This window comes from Chiloscyllium plagiosum, unplaced genomic scaffold (genome assembly GCF_037043375.1).
Source record: "Chiloscyllium plagiosum isolate Xiang-an unplaced genomic scaffold, Cpla_swu_hap1 HiC_scaffold_34, whole genome shotgun sequence".
Taxonomy (NCBI): domain Eukaryota; kingdom Metazoa; phylum Chordata; class Chondrichthyes; order Orectolobiformes; family Hemiscylliidae; genus Chiloscyllium; species Chiloscyllium plagiosum.
This window is the reverse complement of record NW_028270172.1, coordinates 29,038,399-29,050,819: the sequence shown is the minus strand read 5'-3', so window position 1 is coordinate 29,050,819 and position 12,421 is coordinate 29,038,399. Positions and strand designations below refer to the sequence as shown.

Sequence of the window (12,421 nt, the reverse complement as noted above, 5' to 3'; positions counted from 1 at the left end):
GCCAGAAACATTATTTCATGGCATTTAGAATATTTTCTTTACACCTTTTTTTTGTCAGACCAAGGTAGTTTGAACAACATAAGAACTTTTAAAGTATTCGTTCCAACACACACACGACAAAACTATACAGCAGTGAAACAAAATAAGAAAACAAAAGATTGTCCCAAAATAAAATCACAGGAAAAAGTTTATTTTACTTTGATAAGTACAGGATCACCATTATGTACAAATTATTCATTTAGTAATAACATCAGAATATGTTTTTGGCCAGTCATTGATTTTAAAGGAGCATAAAACAGGTAAATGTTACACGGATATGTGTGTGTTCTCGGTTTACAGATGCTATTAACATTTTATTATTTTACATTTCTTGTCAGATTAAGTATTTGACATAATAATACTAAAGTTCAATTTAATATTTTGTGTCAAAACCTGGAGGAAGGTCCTAAAATATATGCAGTAAACCACAGTGAGCACACTGACTAGTGCAACCACCACATAAATGAGATTTCTGTGCACCTACCCTAGGAGTGTCATCCAGCTTAAGAGGAGGTTGCTCTGCCAATCTGCGTATCCTGTTCCTTATCTCTCCTTTGCAGAATGTGACATCTAAACAACGGTGCTCAGAGTGTTGTCCTGGGGATAGAAAATCAATTAAGAGAAATAAGTGTGTCATAAAAACTATGTATTGTCAAACAAAAATGCATACAATCATAGACAAATCAATCATCGAATCCCTACAGTATGGATGCAGGCCATTCAGCCCATTAAAAGTCTATACTCACTCTCCAAAGAGCATCCCACCCAGATCCACCCCCTTCCTCTCACTGTAACCCTGCATTTCCCATGGCTAACCCACCTAGTCTGCACATTCCTGGACACCACGGGCAATTTAGCATGGCCAATTCACCTGACCTGCACATCTTTGGATTGTGGGAGGAAACCAGAGCATCCAGAGGAAACCCACGCTGACACGGGGAGATTGTGCAAACTCCACACAGACAGTTGCCTGAGGCATTTCAGACATATGCACAGAAACTATCGCAGTACCTCTGCATCAAATTATGAGAAGGTTTAAATTACTTCAAATAATGTTGATAGAGCTAATGTTGATCTTGCTTTGTGCACCTCCTGTCCAGCAGTAACCTATGCCTTGCTCTGTCTTAGCACCTTATGATCTGTACATTTGCTATGATCTGCCTGTACTGGTTGCAAAACAAAGCTTTTCACTGTACTTAAGTACATGTGACTATAATAAACCAAATCAAATAAAAAAAATATTAAGAATAAACAGCACTAAAGTCTTTTCAGTTTACTCACTGTAACTGTTACATCACTCTGACACAGCTTTAACAGTTTATTTACTTGAATTAAATGGATCAATGAATGCAGCTTGCTTCATCTGCTGACTTTATACAAAATGGATCCAGAATTTATGGAGGTGGGAAAACATGTGGGATCCAGAAACTCCAGGTGTCTTTCCCAATCACAGCTCTGTGCAATTTCTCACTGAGCTGGTCCAATTCCCTCATGTCCTGTTATCAGGGTGGAGGTGCGGTTCTCAAATAAGGAAATTTTCACTTCACAAACTGTCTGTGGCAAACAGCCTTCTCACACAGCAGGGTAAGTACAATAAAAGAGCTGCTTCAAGACCCATTCCAGAACGTGAACAAATAAGTCCAAAGGTGTACGGGTTAGGTGGATTGGCCATGGTAAATTGTCCATAGTAACTGGGGATGTGCAGGCTAGGTGGGTTAGCATGGGAAATGTGGGATTACAGAGCTGGGTTGGGGTACTGGGTCTGGATGGAATGCTCTTTGGAAGGTGCTGACTCAGTGGGTCAAATGACCTTATTCCATACTGTAGAGATTCTAGTACTCTAAGTCGTTGTTGTGACGTCATAGTCTTACCAGACCATAGGGGCTGCTCTCTTATTATAGAGAAGCAACTGGTGATGATTTAACCTGAGGGCCACCAAACCTCAGGCGAGGGAAGAGATTGAGAAGGAGAGTCCTTCATGGTAACCGCAAACCGGTGATAGGAACTGAACCCACGCTGGGTGGGTTACTCTTCAGAGGGTCAGTGTGAACTTGTTGGGCTGAAAGGCCTGTTTCCATACTGTACAGAATCTATAATTCTTAAGCAGACAATGATTGCAGAAATGTGAGGGGGCAGAGGGATCTTAGTACTCTAAGGCATAGATCACAACAAGTTACTGTTACAGATTTAGCAGGTAATTAAAAAGACTAATGGAATCCTATCCTTCATTACAAGAGGAATTGAGCATATAAGTAAGGAATTTATGCTTAGACTACACCTTAACTACAATATATAATTTCAGTCTCCTTATTTAAGGTAGGATTTAAATGCCTTTCCAGAGGTTCAAAGGAGATTGGCGAGTTTACTAACTGGAATGAGCAGGTTTTCTTCTGAGGAAAGTTTGGACAAACGGGACTTACTTTGACTGGAGTTCAGAAGTGGGACTTGAATGATGTATACAAGATCCTGAATAGCCTTGTCAAGGTGGACTTGGCAAGAACGTTTCCCTCTGCAGGTGAAATGGGGGCACTGTTTAAGAAGTAGGGGTGACCCTTCAAGACAGAAATGATGAGATTATTTTTCTCTTTCAGGGTTTCGGAGTTCGTAACTGTCTGGCTCAGAAACTGGAAGAGGTGAGGCCCTTAAATATTTTGAAGGCAGAGGTAGTAGAAGATGCAGAATTCAAAATACTATCAGATCAGCCACAATCTTAATGAATATAGAAGGGCCAAATGGCATACTATTGCTCCTAATTTGTGTGTTTGGATTTTCATATGTATTCTGTAGATGGAACACTGCAGCTGTCCTACATGTCTACATAGCCATTCAGTTACCAATATATGTACATAATCTTACATTCAAATAAAGAACTCATATTATTGTTCGAACAATCCTTATTGGGTGGTTCGTAGGAGAACAGCCGACAATTTTTCAAGATTCAGCTGAACAATATACAAGCTTCAGGCTTTTCACACAAAACAGAAGTCCTGGTGTGGAAATGAAACAACTGTTAAGTAGTCAGTGTTGAAGTGATTTGGCACCATTGTTTATTCTTGCACAGCATCCAGCAAATATTGGGCCTCAGTAAGTTCTCGGAAAGTTGGGAGAGCATGAGTAGTCTGAGATCCTTGCTGCAAAGCTTTATGCAGGAACAGACACAATGATGACTCTGGAAGTGGTTTCAGGGAGATCCATGCAGTGTTGGTTAGGAAGAGCTTAAACAATGATGGCCAAACTTAGCAGGGAAATAGCTCAGAGATTCCATCCCTGGGATCTATTAAATGACCTGACATTATGATGAAACAGCTGTAAAATTGAATAACTACCACAACCAGAATCAACTAGTAACCCTATTGGTAGTAAAACATGGTCTAAGACACAACCCAAACACAGCATCCCATTGACAACTAGAATTATGAGCATATATAACAATTTCAAACTTACGTTTACTGTGAACTGCCTGTATACTTCACATAGGATTCATTAAGGGTAAAACTTTTACTTCAAATAAAGTGGGAAATGCTTTGATCTAAAACTGCTGTACATCACTATCCACCATGACATGATGTAATATATAATTCCATTTACTCTGTAGATAGCAGCAGTCCTGCAGATCAGATATGTTCCACAATGTCTTCTGTTACTGTTGGATGTGTACAATCTTATTTGTAAACAAAGAAGTCCAGGATTCTCTTAAGGTAAACTTGCAGGTTGTGTCAGTAGTTAGGAAGACAAATGCAATGTTAGCATTTATTTTGAGAGGACTTGAATATAAAAACAGGGATGTACTTCTGAGGCTCTATAAGGTTCTGGTCAGACCACATTTGGAGTATTGTGCACATTTTTGGCCCCATATCTCAGGATGGATGTGGTCCTGGGGTGGGTTCAGAGGAGGTTCACATGAATAGTCTCAGAAATGAAAAGCTTAACATATGAGGAACATTTAAGGACTCTGGGAGTATACTTTATGGAGTTTAGAAGGATGAGAGGGGAATCTAATTGAAACTTACAAAATACTGAATGGCCTGGACAGACTGAATGTTGGGAAGATGTTTCCACTGGTAGGAGAGACTAGGGCCCAAGGGCACAGCCTTAGAGTAAAGGGAAGACCTTTTAGAATGGAGATAAGGAGAAACCTCTTCAGGCAGAGAGTGGTGAATCTATTGAATTCATTGCCACACAAGGCTGTGGAGGCCAGGTCATTGAGTATATTTAAGACTGAGATAGATAGATTCTTGATTGTCAAGGGGATCAAGGGTTACAGGGAGAACGCGGGAGAATAGGGTTGAGAAACTTATCAGCCTTGATTGAATGGTGGTTCAGTCTTGATGGCTGAATGGCTTAATTTCTGCTCCTACTTCTTATGGTCTTATAACCCAAATTACTGTTCTACCAGTCCTCGTTTATACAGTCATACAGCAAGGAAACAGGCCCTTTGGCCCAATTCGTCCATGCCGTCCAGGTTTCTTAAACTGAATTAGTCCCATTTGCCTGCATGTGGCCCTTAGCCCCCTCAACTATTTCTATTCACATACCTGTCCAAATGTCTTTAAATGGTATAATTCCACCAGTCTCTATCACTTCCTCTAGCAGCTTGTTTATTATACGCACCACCGCCTGTGTGAAAAAGTTGACCCTCAGGCCCATTTCACATCTTTCCCTTCTCGCTTAAACATACCACCCCTAGTTTTGGACTCCCCTATTCTGGAGAAAAGCCCTTGGCAATTCACCCTATCCATTCCCCTCAAGATTTTGTAAACATCTATAACATCACCCCTCAGCCTCCTACGCTTATGGTTGGTACATTTGCACTAAACTGCTGTGTGCAACGGGGCAGTTCTTCTTTTTTGTAATTGTGGATTATCTTTCTGTCCTTCGAACATAGTATACTAAAATAGCCATACTGTGGAAAGTTAATGACATTCAAATAGCCAAACCCTCAAACCAATCAGTCCAAATTAGAAGAGATGTAAAACACGAATGGCCCTTTACAATGACAAACCTGTAGAACTAAGACTGAGGTGCAAGTTGAATTAATGCGGTGGTGGAGCCTATGCGTAAATGTGGGATAAGTTTACAATCTTAGAAATGCCTTACCATTCAATCTGGCTTCCTTCAATTTCTTTTCTGCTAGATCTAACTTGCTGACAATAGGTTGCTGGAGTTGAAGCTCTTGATTGTCCGTGCAGTTGGCAGTGGCATAATTGCTACAAAGCACAGATGTACTAGGTGCAGGAGAACTCTTTCTGCTTTTCAAACTCAGATCAGTTGCTCCCGAGGTGGTAGATAAATCCAAGCATTGTTTTTGTATCTCTTCAAGATGGCTATTTGCAATTTGGTGTTTGAAGTCATTGTTGAAATCATTCGTGCATTGATGACTAGAAGTCTGGCCCTTCAAATGTGGCACTGTGTCAGTTTTTAGACTTGGCATTCCAGATTTTTTAATTACACTCACATCTTTACCAGTGCAAGATTTAGTAAATTCTGGGCTAAAGTGCTCTCCAGTGATCTTTTTGAAAGCATCATTTTTCAGATTATCATTCAGAGATTTTTCTGGGTCCTTCAGTGCATCATTGTTGATTCTAGAGTAGTTAGTGCTGTAGTTAAGTGCTTGAGCTGGTTGAAGTGCATGAGGAGATAGAAAGGGTCTTGGCAGAGGGGAGGTCTCTCTCAAAGAGCGGTGTGGAGAGATGAGAGGAGGAGGAGCTCTTAATTGTTGTGGCCGATCCTGGTTTTCATCTTCTGAGATTGTTCTATAAGAAAAATGAATGTTTTAAGAAGGAAAAGCCATTAATAACAGTATTATTGGCATTGCTTATATGAAGACTATACTTAAAAGCATAATGTTCAACAGATAGCAAACAATGTATTTCAATCTTCCTCTTTTGATTTATCATGCTGTTTTATTTGCCCAGGAATGGCATTTACCAGAGAGCAATTTTGAAGCATTTCAGTTGTAGTTACTTCTCAAGTTATTCACATAACTAATACTGAACTCATTTGAAAATCATTTATCTTTTGCCTGTGTCTAAAAATGAAATAGAAACTAAGCAATTTGAAATTAAGTCTGGAGCTCTAAACATTTACAGTTCTGTAAGAAATTTTTGAAACACAGGACAATTTTCATGCCAGAACCATGTCTTTGCGTCCCATTATCACTGCAATCTCAGGGAAGTGAGTATGCATTCTTATTTCAAACCACTTTGAAAGCTGCAAGACAATAGAGGCGATTCTATTACCTAATCAGGAATTTGACCAATCATCAGTGAGATGGAAAATTTAATGTTAAGTTAATTCTTTTTCTTTGCAGATTATTTCCCTAAAATCTTTCTGCATAAAGTTGATTTATGAACTTTATCAAAAATTGGAGTAGGTGAACGTGCTAACTCTGGTGTCATACTGAGATCTACAGCTGTCTCAGCTAGTTTCAGCTAAAATAACTGCTCAGGACTACTACTGTCCTCAGCACCTCATTCATTGGAAGTGAGAAAAGGAAGTCAAATATTCCCCTACCCATTGCTATCCACAGGTAGGAACTTGCAATTTGGTACTGAAGTGGGGCAATAGAAACTGTCTGGTTTCTTCCAGTTGCACAAGAAATTAGATTCTAACTTGTTCTGGTCATTGATGGGAGCTGTGTCTATGCATCCCATAATGTTGCAAGCATTATTTTAGCGATTACAGCAGCAGAGTATGTCCATTCCGAGGTGGCTATCATGTAGGTATTAAAAAAGAACACAATTGACTATGAAAGTATATCAGCAAGAAACATGGAAACAAAGAGTTTCTATGGGTATTTGCAAAGTGTAGCTAAGATAAGTGAGCTCCTTAGAGGATGCAACTGCACAATTTATGACGGGGTGCAGGAAAATGGCAGATAATTTAAAACAGAGCTTTGAATTTATTCACATTGTGGAGGGCACTACTAGCATCCCAAAGATAATAGGTACGCAAAGTGCTAATGGGAGAAAAGGTCTTAAAGCAGTCTCTATCACAAGGGACAAAGTATTTTATATTTTAATGGGACTGAAGACAGACAGGTCACGAGGACCTGATGGCTGGCATCCAAGGGTTTTATAGGAAGTGGCTGCAGAGATAGTTGCAGACATTAGTTGAAATATTACAGAACTCACCGGATTCCAGGAGGGTTCCAGTGGATTGGAAAAATGTAAATGTGACATTCCTGTGTAAGAAGCAAGGGAAACAGCAACCAGAAAACTTTATCCAATTAACCTAACATGTCTCTTTGGGGAAGTGGTGAATTTGTTACCAAGGAAGAAATTAGCAGGGACAGCTTAACATAAGCAGAGTCAACATGATTTTGTGAAATAGAAATTATGCTTGGCAAGTTTGCTAGAGTTCTTTGAGAATATAACAAACAGATTTGGTATTAGTGAATCGGTAGATGTTGTGTTTTTGGGTTTCAAAAAGGCAACGTTCTGCAAGTTTCAGAGAACATTCTGGGACACCTGCACCAACCAACCCAACCGCCCTGTGGCTGAACACTTAACTCCCCCTCCCACTCCACCAAGGACATGCAGATCCTTGGCCTCCTCCATCGCCAGACGCCATGGCAACACGACGCCTGGAGGAAGAACGCCTCATCTTCTGCCTAGGAACCCGCCAACCACAAGGGATGAATGCAGATTTCTCCAGCTTCCTCATTTTCCCTTCCCCCACCTTATCTCAAGCCCAACCCTCGGACTCAGCACCACCTTCTTGACCCGCAATCTTCTTCCTGACCTCTCCGCCCCAACCCCCTCTCCGGCCTATCACCCTCACCTTAACCTCCTTCCATCTATCGCATTCCCAATGCCCCTCCCCCAAGTCCCTCCTCCCTATCTTATATCTTAGCCTGATTGGCACACCCTCCTCATTCCTGAAGAAGGGCTTATGCCCGAAACATCGATTCTCCTGTTCCTTGGATGCTGCCTGACCTGCTGCGCTTTTCCAGCAACACATTTTTCAGCTCTGATCTCCAGCATCTGCAGTCCTCACTTTCTCCTACTGGAAGCAGTTCAACAGAGATTCACTAGACTGATTCCTGGGATTAAGGGCTTGACTTATCAAGAACCGGTAGACAGGCTAAGCCTTTATTTACTACATGTCAGAAAAACTGAGGGGTGATCTTAATGAAACATACAAGAGGGGGGCTCAGTAGGGTAGATGTTGAGACAATGTTTCCACTAGTGGGGATTCTCAAACCAGTGGATGTAGTTGCAGAAGAAAGGGTCACTTATTTAAAACAGAGATGCAAAGATCTGAAGAGAGAGTAGCATTCCTCCTCCAACAGCATGTTCTCTTTATGCATTCGTTATATTGTGTGACATTCCTCATTTCTGATTGACACTTAAACGTCAAATTCATTTACAAAATAGATTGCAGGAATTATGTATTGAAAATCACATTGTGCATTTTGTTCACTTAAGGCTACCATAGCCATTCTCAGCAAAGATGTTCCAGGAGATGAATAAAGAAATCCATCTTTTAACTGTACATGCCGTACTGATTCTGGATTCTGAATCTTACTGTTTCTTCCAAAGAATTTCATATAATCTCTGTTGGATACAAATGATCATAAGGCTGGTTAATTAAAAAAAAGTATTTTAGGGAGCCAATATCATGGCATTACCTTCCATTCTATGATTAGAGAGAAAACATCAATTTCTTGATATTTTACACAGTTTGAGCAGTATATGTTTGTGGTAACATACCAATCCATATTACTGTGTTTGTAAGTGACTGGATGCTTAGCCTTACCTAGCTAATAATTGGCCAAAAGTGAGAATTAACTTCCATTTTCTGCAGAGTGATGTGATTGATTTTCTAAAATAACTTGTACATCAATTCAGTACTAATAAGAGTTGGCCTTCTTTACCTTGCAATGTGCAAGTCAGTGATGGAAAAGATGAAGCAAGTGATACTTTTCTCATTCAGCAAGTTTTCTTTGATTATAGCCTTGAAAGCCGTTAACTAACGGATATCCATATATTGAATGAGACAGCAAAATATGCTCAGAGTTTTATTGTAAGTCTGTGGTTTAGAGCAACGTCAGTTTCTACCTTTCCCATATGGACGTTTTCCCGATTCAGAAGCCAAGTCCACAATGGGGAAGAATTTAACTTGTTTTTGTTTCTGATGACAACAACATTTTATTCAGATATTGTGAGTTCAGCTCCTTGTCTTATGTTAAAAAGGACAAAAATCACCTAATTATCTATTCAAACAAACAACTAACACTGCCCAGCAGAAGCAGCCTTACAATCACAAAAAAAATGCTGGGAGGTCCCAGCTCTCTTTTATGAATTAATAAAATGAACAATAATTAATTGCCCACAAGGGGAAGTGTAACAGAAATAAAAGCGAAGCAAAGACAGGAAAAGAGGAGGGGTTAAATCAAACTGGTGTTGGAGGGGGGAGGTCATGAATTCAAGCCCCTACGGTGCCCATGTCTTTCTAAATGCCTCGAGGGTGTTCTATTTCCATGGACACCCAAGCAGCTGCTAGCCCCTTTTTTTTAAATGAACTAGTGAAACCAATTAAATAGCTATTAATTACAGGCAATGCCCACCAGGGGCAGTGCAGCAGCAACTAAAACAAAAGAAGTGTAGGAAAAGAGGGAGGAGACTAAATCACAATGGTGTTGGAGGGGGAGATAATGAATTCTAGGCCTCACAGTGCCCACTTTTCTCTAAGTGCCTTGACTGTATTGGTGGACACTGCATGCTCCAATTTCAAGGACACTTGAACAGGTCCCAGCTCTTTTTAATTTCATTTTATATCCCTAAGTGTTATTACACACAATTGAATGCTTTTCCCCTGCCACCAGATCACCAATATTACTTTTCATCTATTATCCTGCACCGTGTCTGTGTGGGTTTCCTCTGGGTGCTCCGGTTTCCTCCCACAGTCCAAAGATGTGCAGGGAGCGTTAGGTAAGGGGTAAATGGTTAGGTTAGGGGTATGGGTGGGTTGCGCTTCGGCGGGGCGGTGTGGACTTGTTGGGCCGAAGGGCCTGTTTCCACACTAAGTAATCTAATCTAATTAAATCATTCATATTTCCAACTGATAAAACTACATACAAATCCTGACAAGGGTGATGCAATATCCCCAAAGGTGAGGAAAAGATGGAAAGGGAGGAAGGGATCTGATTCAAAGTCCAACAAGCATCATTTGCCCTCAATCAGCTCAGAGCTTTATGTTTGACCCTAAACGTACCTGCATTTCTAACAGTTAAAAAATCATCCAACAAGATATAATTGTGGACTACAGCATACCCATATTCTGGCTTTCCACTAGATCAACCTCCATGGCAGCAACAGCAGCAATGACTTTGAATAAATCTCAGTAAAATTTCCCGGCAAAAGCTGAAATCTAATATGGTTTGTACAGACTCTCACCTCCTCCATCTCTCACGGGTTTACAGAAGAGATAAGACTTATACTAGGATGAAGATGAAGAACTGGAAGGTAGGTCCTGAAGATCAGGAATGGAGAAGGAAAGAATGAATATTTATACAAGGTGGAAGGAGATGTGTACTGTTAGACAACACTGATTTTGGATTTAAGCACAGCATATAAGACAAATCTTACTGCAATTAGTACAATACCATTTATTTCAGAATAGTCCATACTCTTTGTTTGTGGAACATCAGCTCATGTTGAAATGCTACTCACCTGCTTCTGTCTCGTTCCTGCTTGGAAACCTGATGCCCTTGTTCGCTTTGAAGTTGCTGGAGGTGGTGCTGACGGAAGTCAACTCCATGTCCTGGTCGTTCCTCCCTCCCCTGTTGCTGAGGGCTATGGCGCAGCCCACACTTCCCCTCTGAGGATGAGAAATGTGAAGAAATGTTCGAGGAGACCCCAAGAAGAGAAGAGGAAGCAGGCACGGCAATAGGCTCTATAGGCAAAGTTCGAGCTTTTCCACTTCCCAGAGAGGGTGCTTTGGCTTTCTCTGAAAAAGAAATGCAGCTGATCAGAAATACCATTTTCTGTTTTATTAAAAAATGCACAAAACATCCAATTGAAAATGTTATAAAAGTTTGAGCCAATAATTATTTTTAATGATCATTAAATGCAATTTTTACATTCATTCATTCATGGGATATGGGCATTACTAGCAATGTTAGCACTTATTCCCTTCTGTAACTGCTCTTAGGAAAGTGGTGATGAACTGTCTTCTTGAATTACACCCACAGGGCTATTAGAGAGTTCCAGGATGATTATGCAGTTACAGTGAAGGAGCAGTGATGTAGTTCCAGGTCAGAATGAAGTGTGACTTTGAGTTCATTTTGTAAACGGTGCTGAAAATCAACAAGGACTTTGTAGGAAATGAAAGCAATGCACATGAATCAACGTGCCTGGTGCTTGAACACTGGTTTTGAGCTTACTATACTCATTCTTCCAGCTGCTGCAGGTGATGGGCTTGGAAGCTGCAATCCTAAGAGGTTTGGGGAATTGCTGTAATGCTCCTTGTAGATGGTACGCAATATTGCTGCGATGTGCTGGTGGTGGAGGGACTGAGTGTTTATGGTGGTGGATGGGGTGGCTTGAACCTGGTTCAATTTGAGTTTTTTATTGAGCGTTCTTTGAGCTACAAACATCCAGGCAAGTGGTGAGCAAGGTGAGTCAGTGCCATAGGCTGCTGACTTGCATGAGTTAACACAGTATTCACATTGGCTGGTCCAGTTCAGTTTTGATCAAAGGTGATCCCTTGGATGTTGATGATGGGGGATTCAATGATGCCAGTGCCGCTGAATGTGCTGGTTAGATTATTCCTTGTTTGAGATTATCATTGCCTCACACTAATGTTGCATGAATATTATTGTCATTTATCAGCTCAATCCTGAATATTGTCCAAATCTTTGTACTTACAGGGCCAAACTGCTTCAGTATCAGGGGAGCTGCCAATGGTTCTGAATACTGTGCAATCAACAGTGAATCTTCCCATTTTTGACTTTATGGTGGAGTGAAGGTCACTGATGTAACAACTGAGGTGATGTAGCAAGGGGAGGTGCTGCAGCAGTAATATCACTAGACTAGTAATTCAGAGTCCCAGTTTCATATTCTGGGGATATGGTTTTGAATCCCACCATAGCATATGGTGAAATTTCAATTCAAGGTACATCCAGTCTATCAAGACCATGTAACTATTCTGCACAGAACAAGATTTCAAAGTGATCTGCAAGGGAAGCAAGGGTGAAGGGAGGAAAAATGGTTCAACATAAGCAAATAGTTCGGGTATGGAATGTACTGCCTGGAAGTGTGATGGAGACAGGTTCAATTGAGGCATTCCAGGCGCCTGATGATTATGTGCTCGTCAATAGGGAAAATCCAGGAGATTGGCACTAGGTAATGATGCACATTTAATAAGCCAATACAGA

General features: G+C 40.7%; 1 protein-coding gene across 5 annotated transcripts in view; it reads right to left on the bottom strand.

Annotated features, from left to right (window-relative positions):
* LOC122564415 (genetic suppressor element 1-like) overlaps positions 1–12,421 on the bottom strand; it is a 374,593-nt gene that overhangs the window by 90,225 nt on the left and 271,947 nt on the right. For all 5 annotated transcript variants that reach the window (XM_043719243.2, XM_043719246.2, XM_043719245.2 and 2 more), the window contains 3 exons: positions 10,716–10,992; positions 5,137–5,792; positions 524–636 (listed from right to left, as the gene is read on the bottom strand). In XM_043719243.2, the coding sequence (XP_043575178.2) occupies positions 524–636; positions 5,137–5,792; positions 10,716–10,992 (1,046 nt within the window). The remainder of the gene's footprint in view (positions 1–523; positions 637–5,136; positions 5,793–10,715; positions 10,993–12,421) is intronic.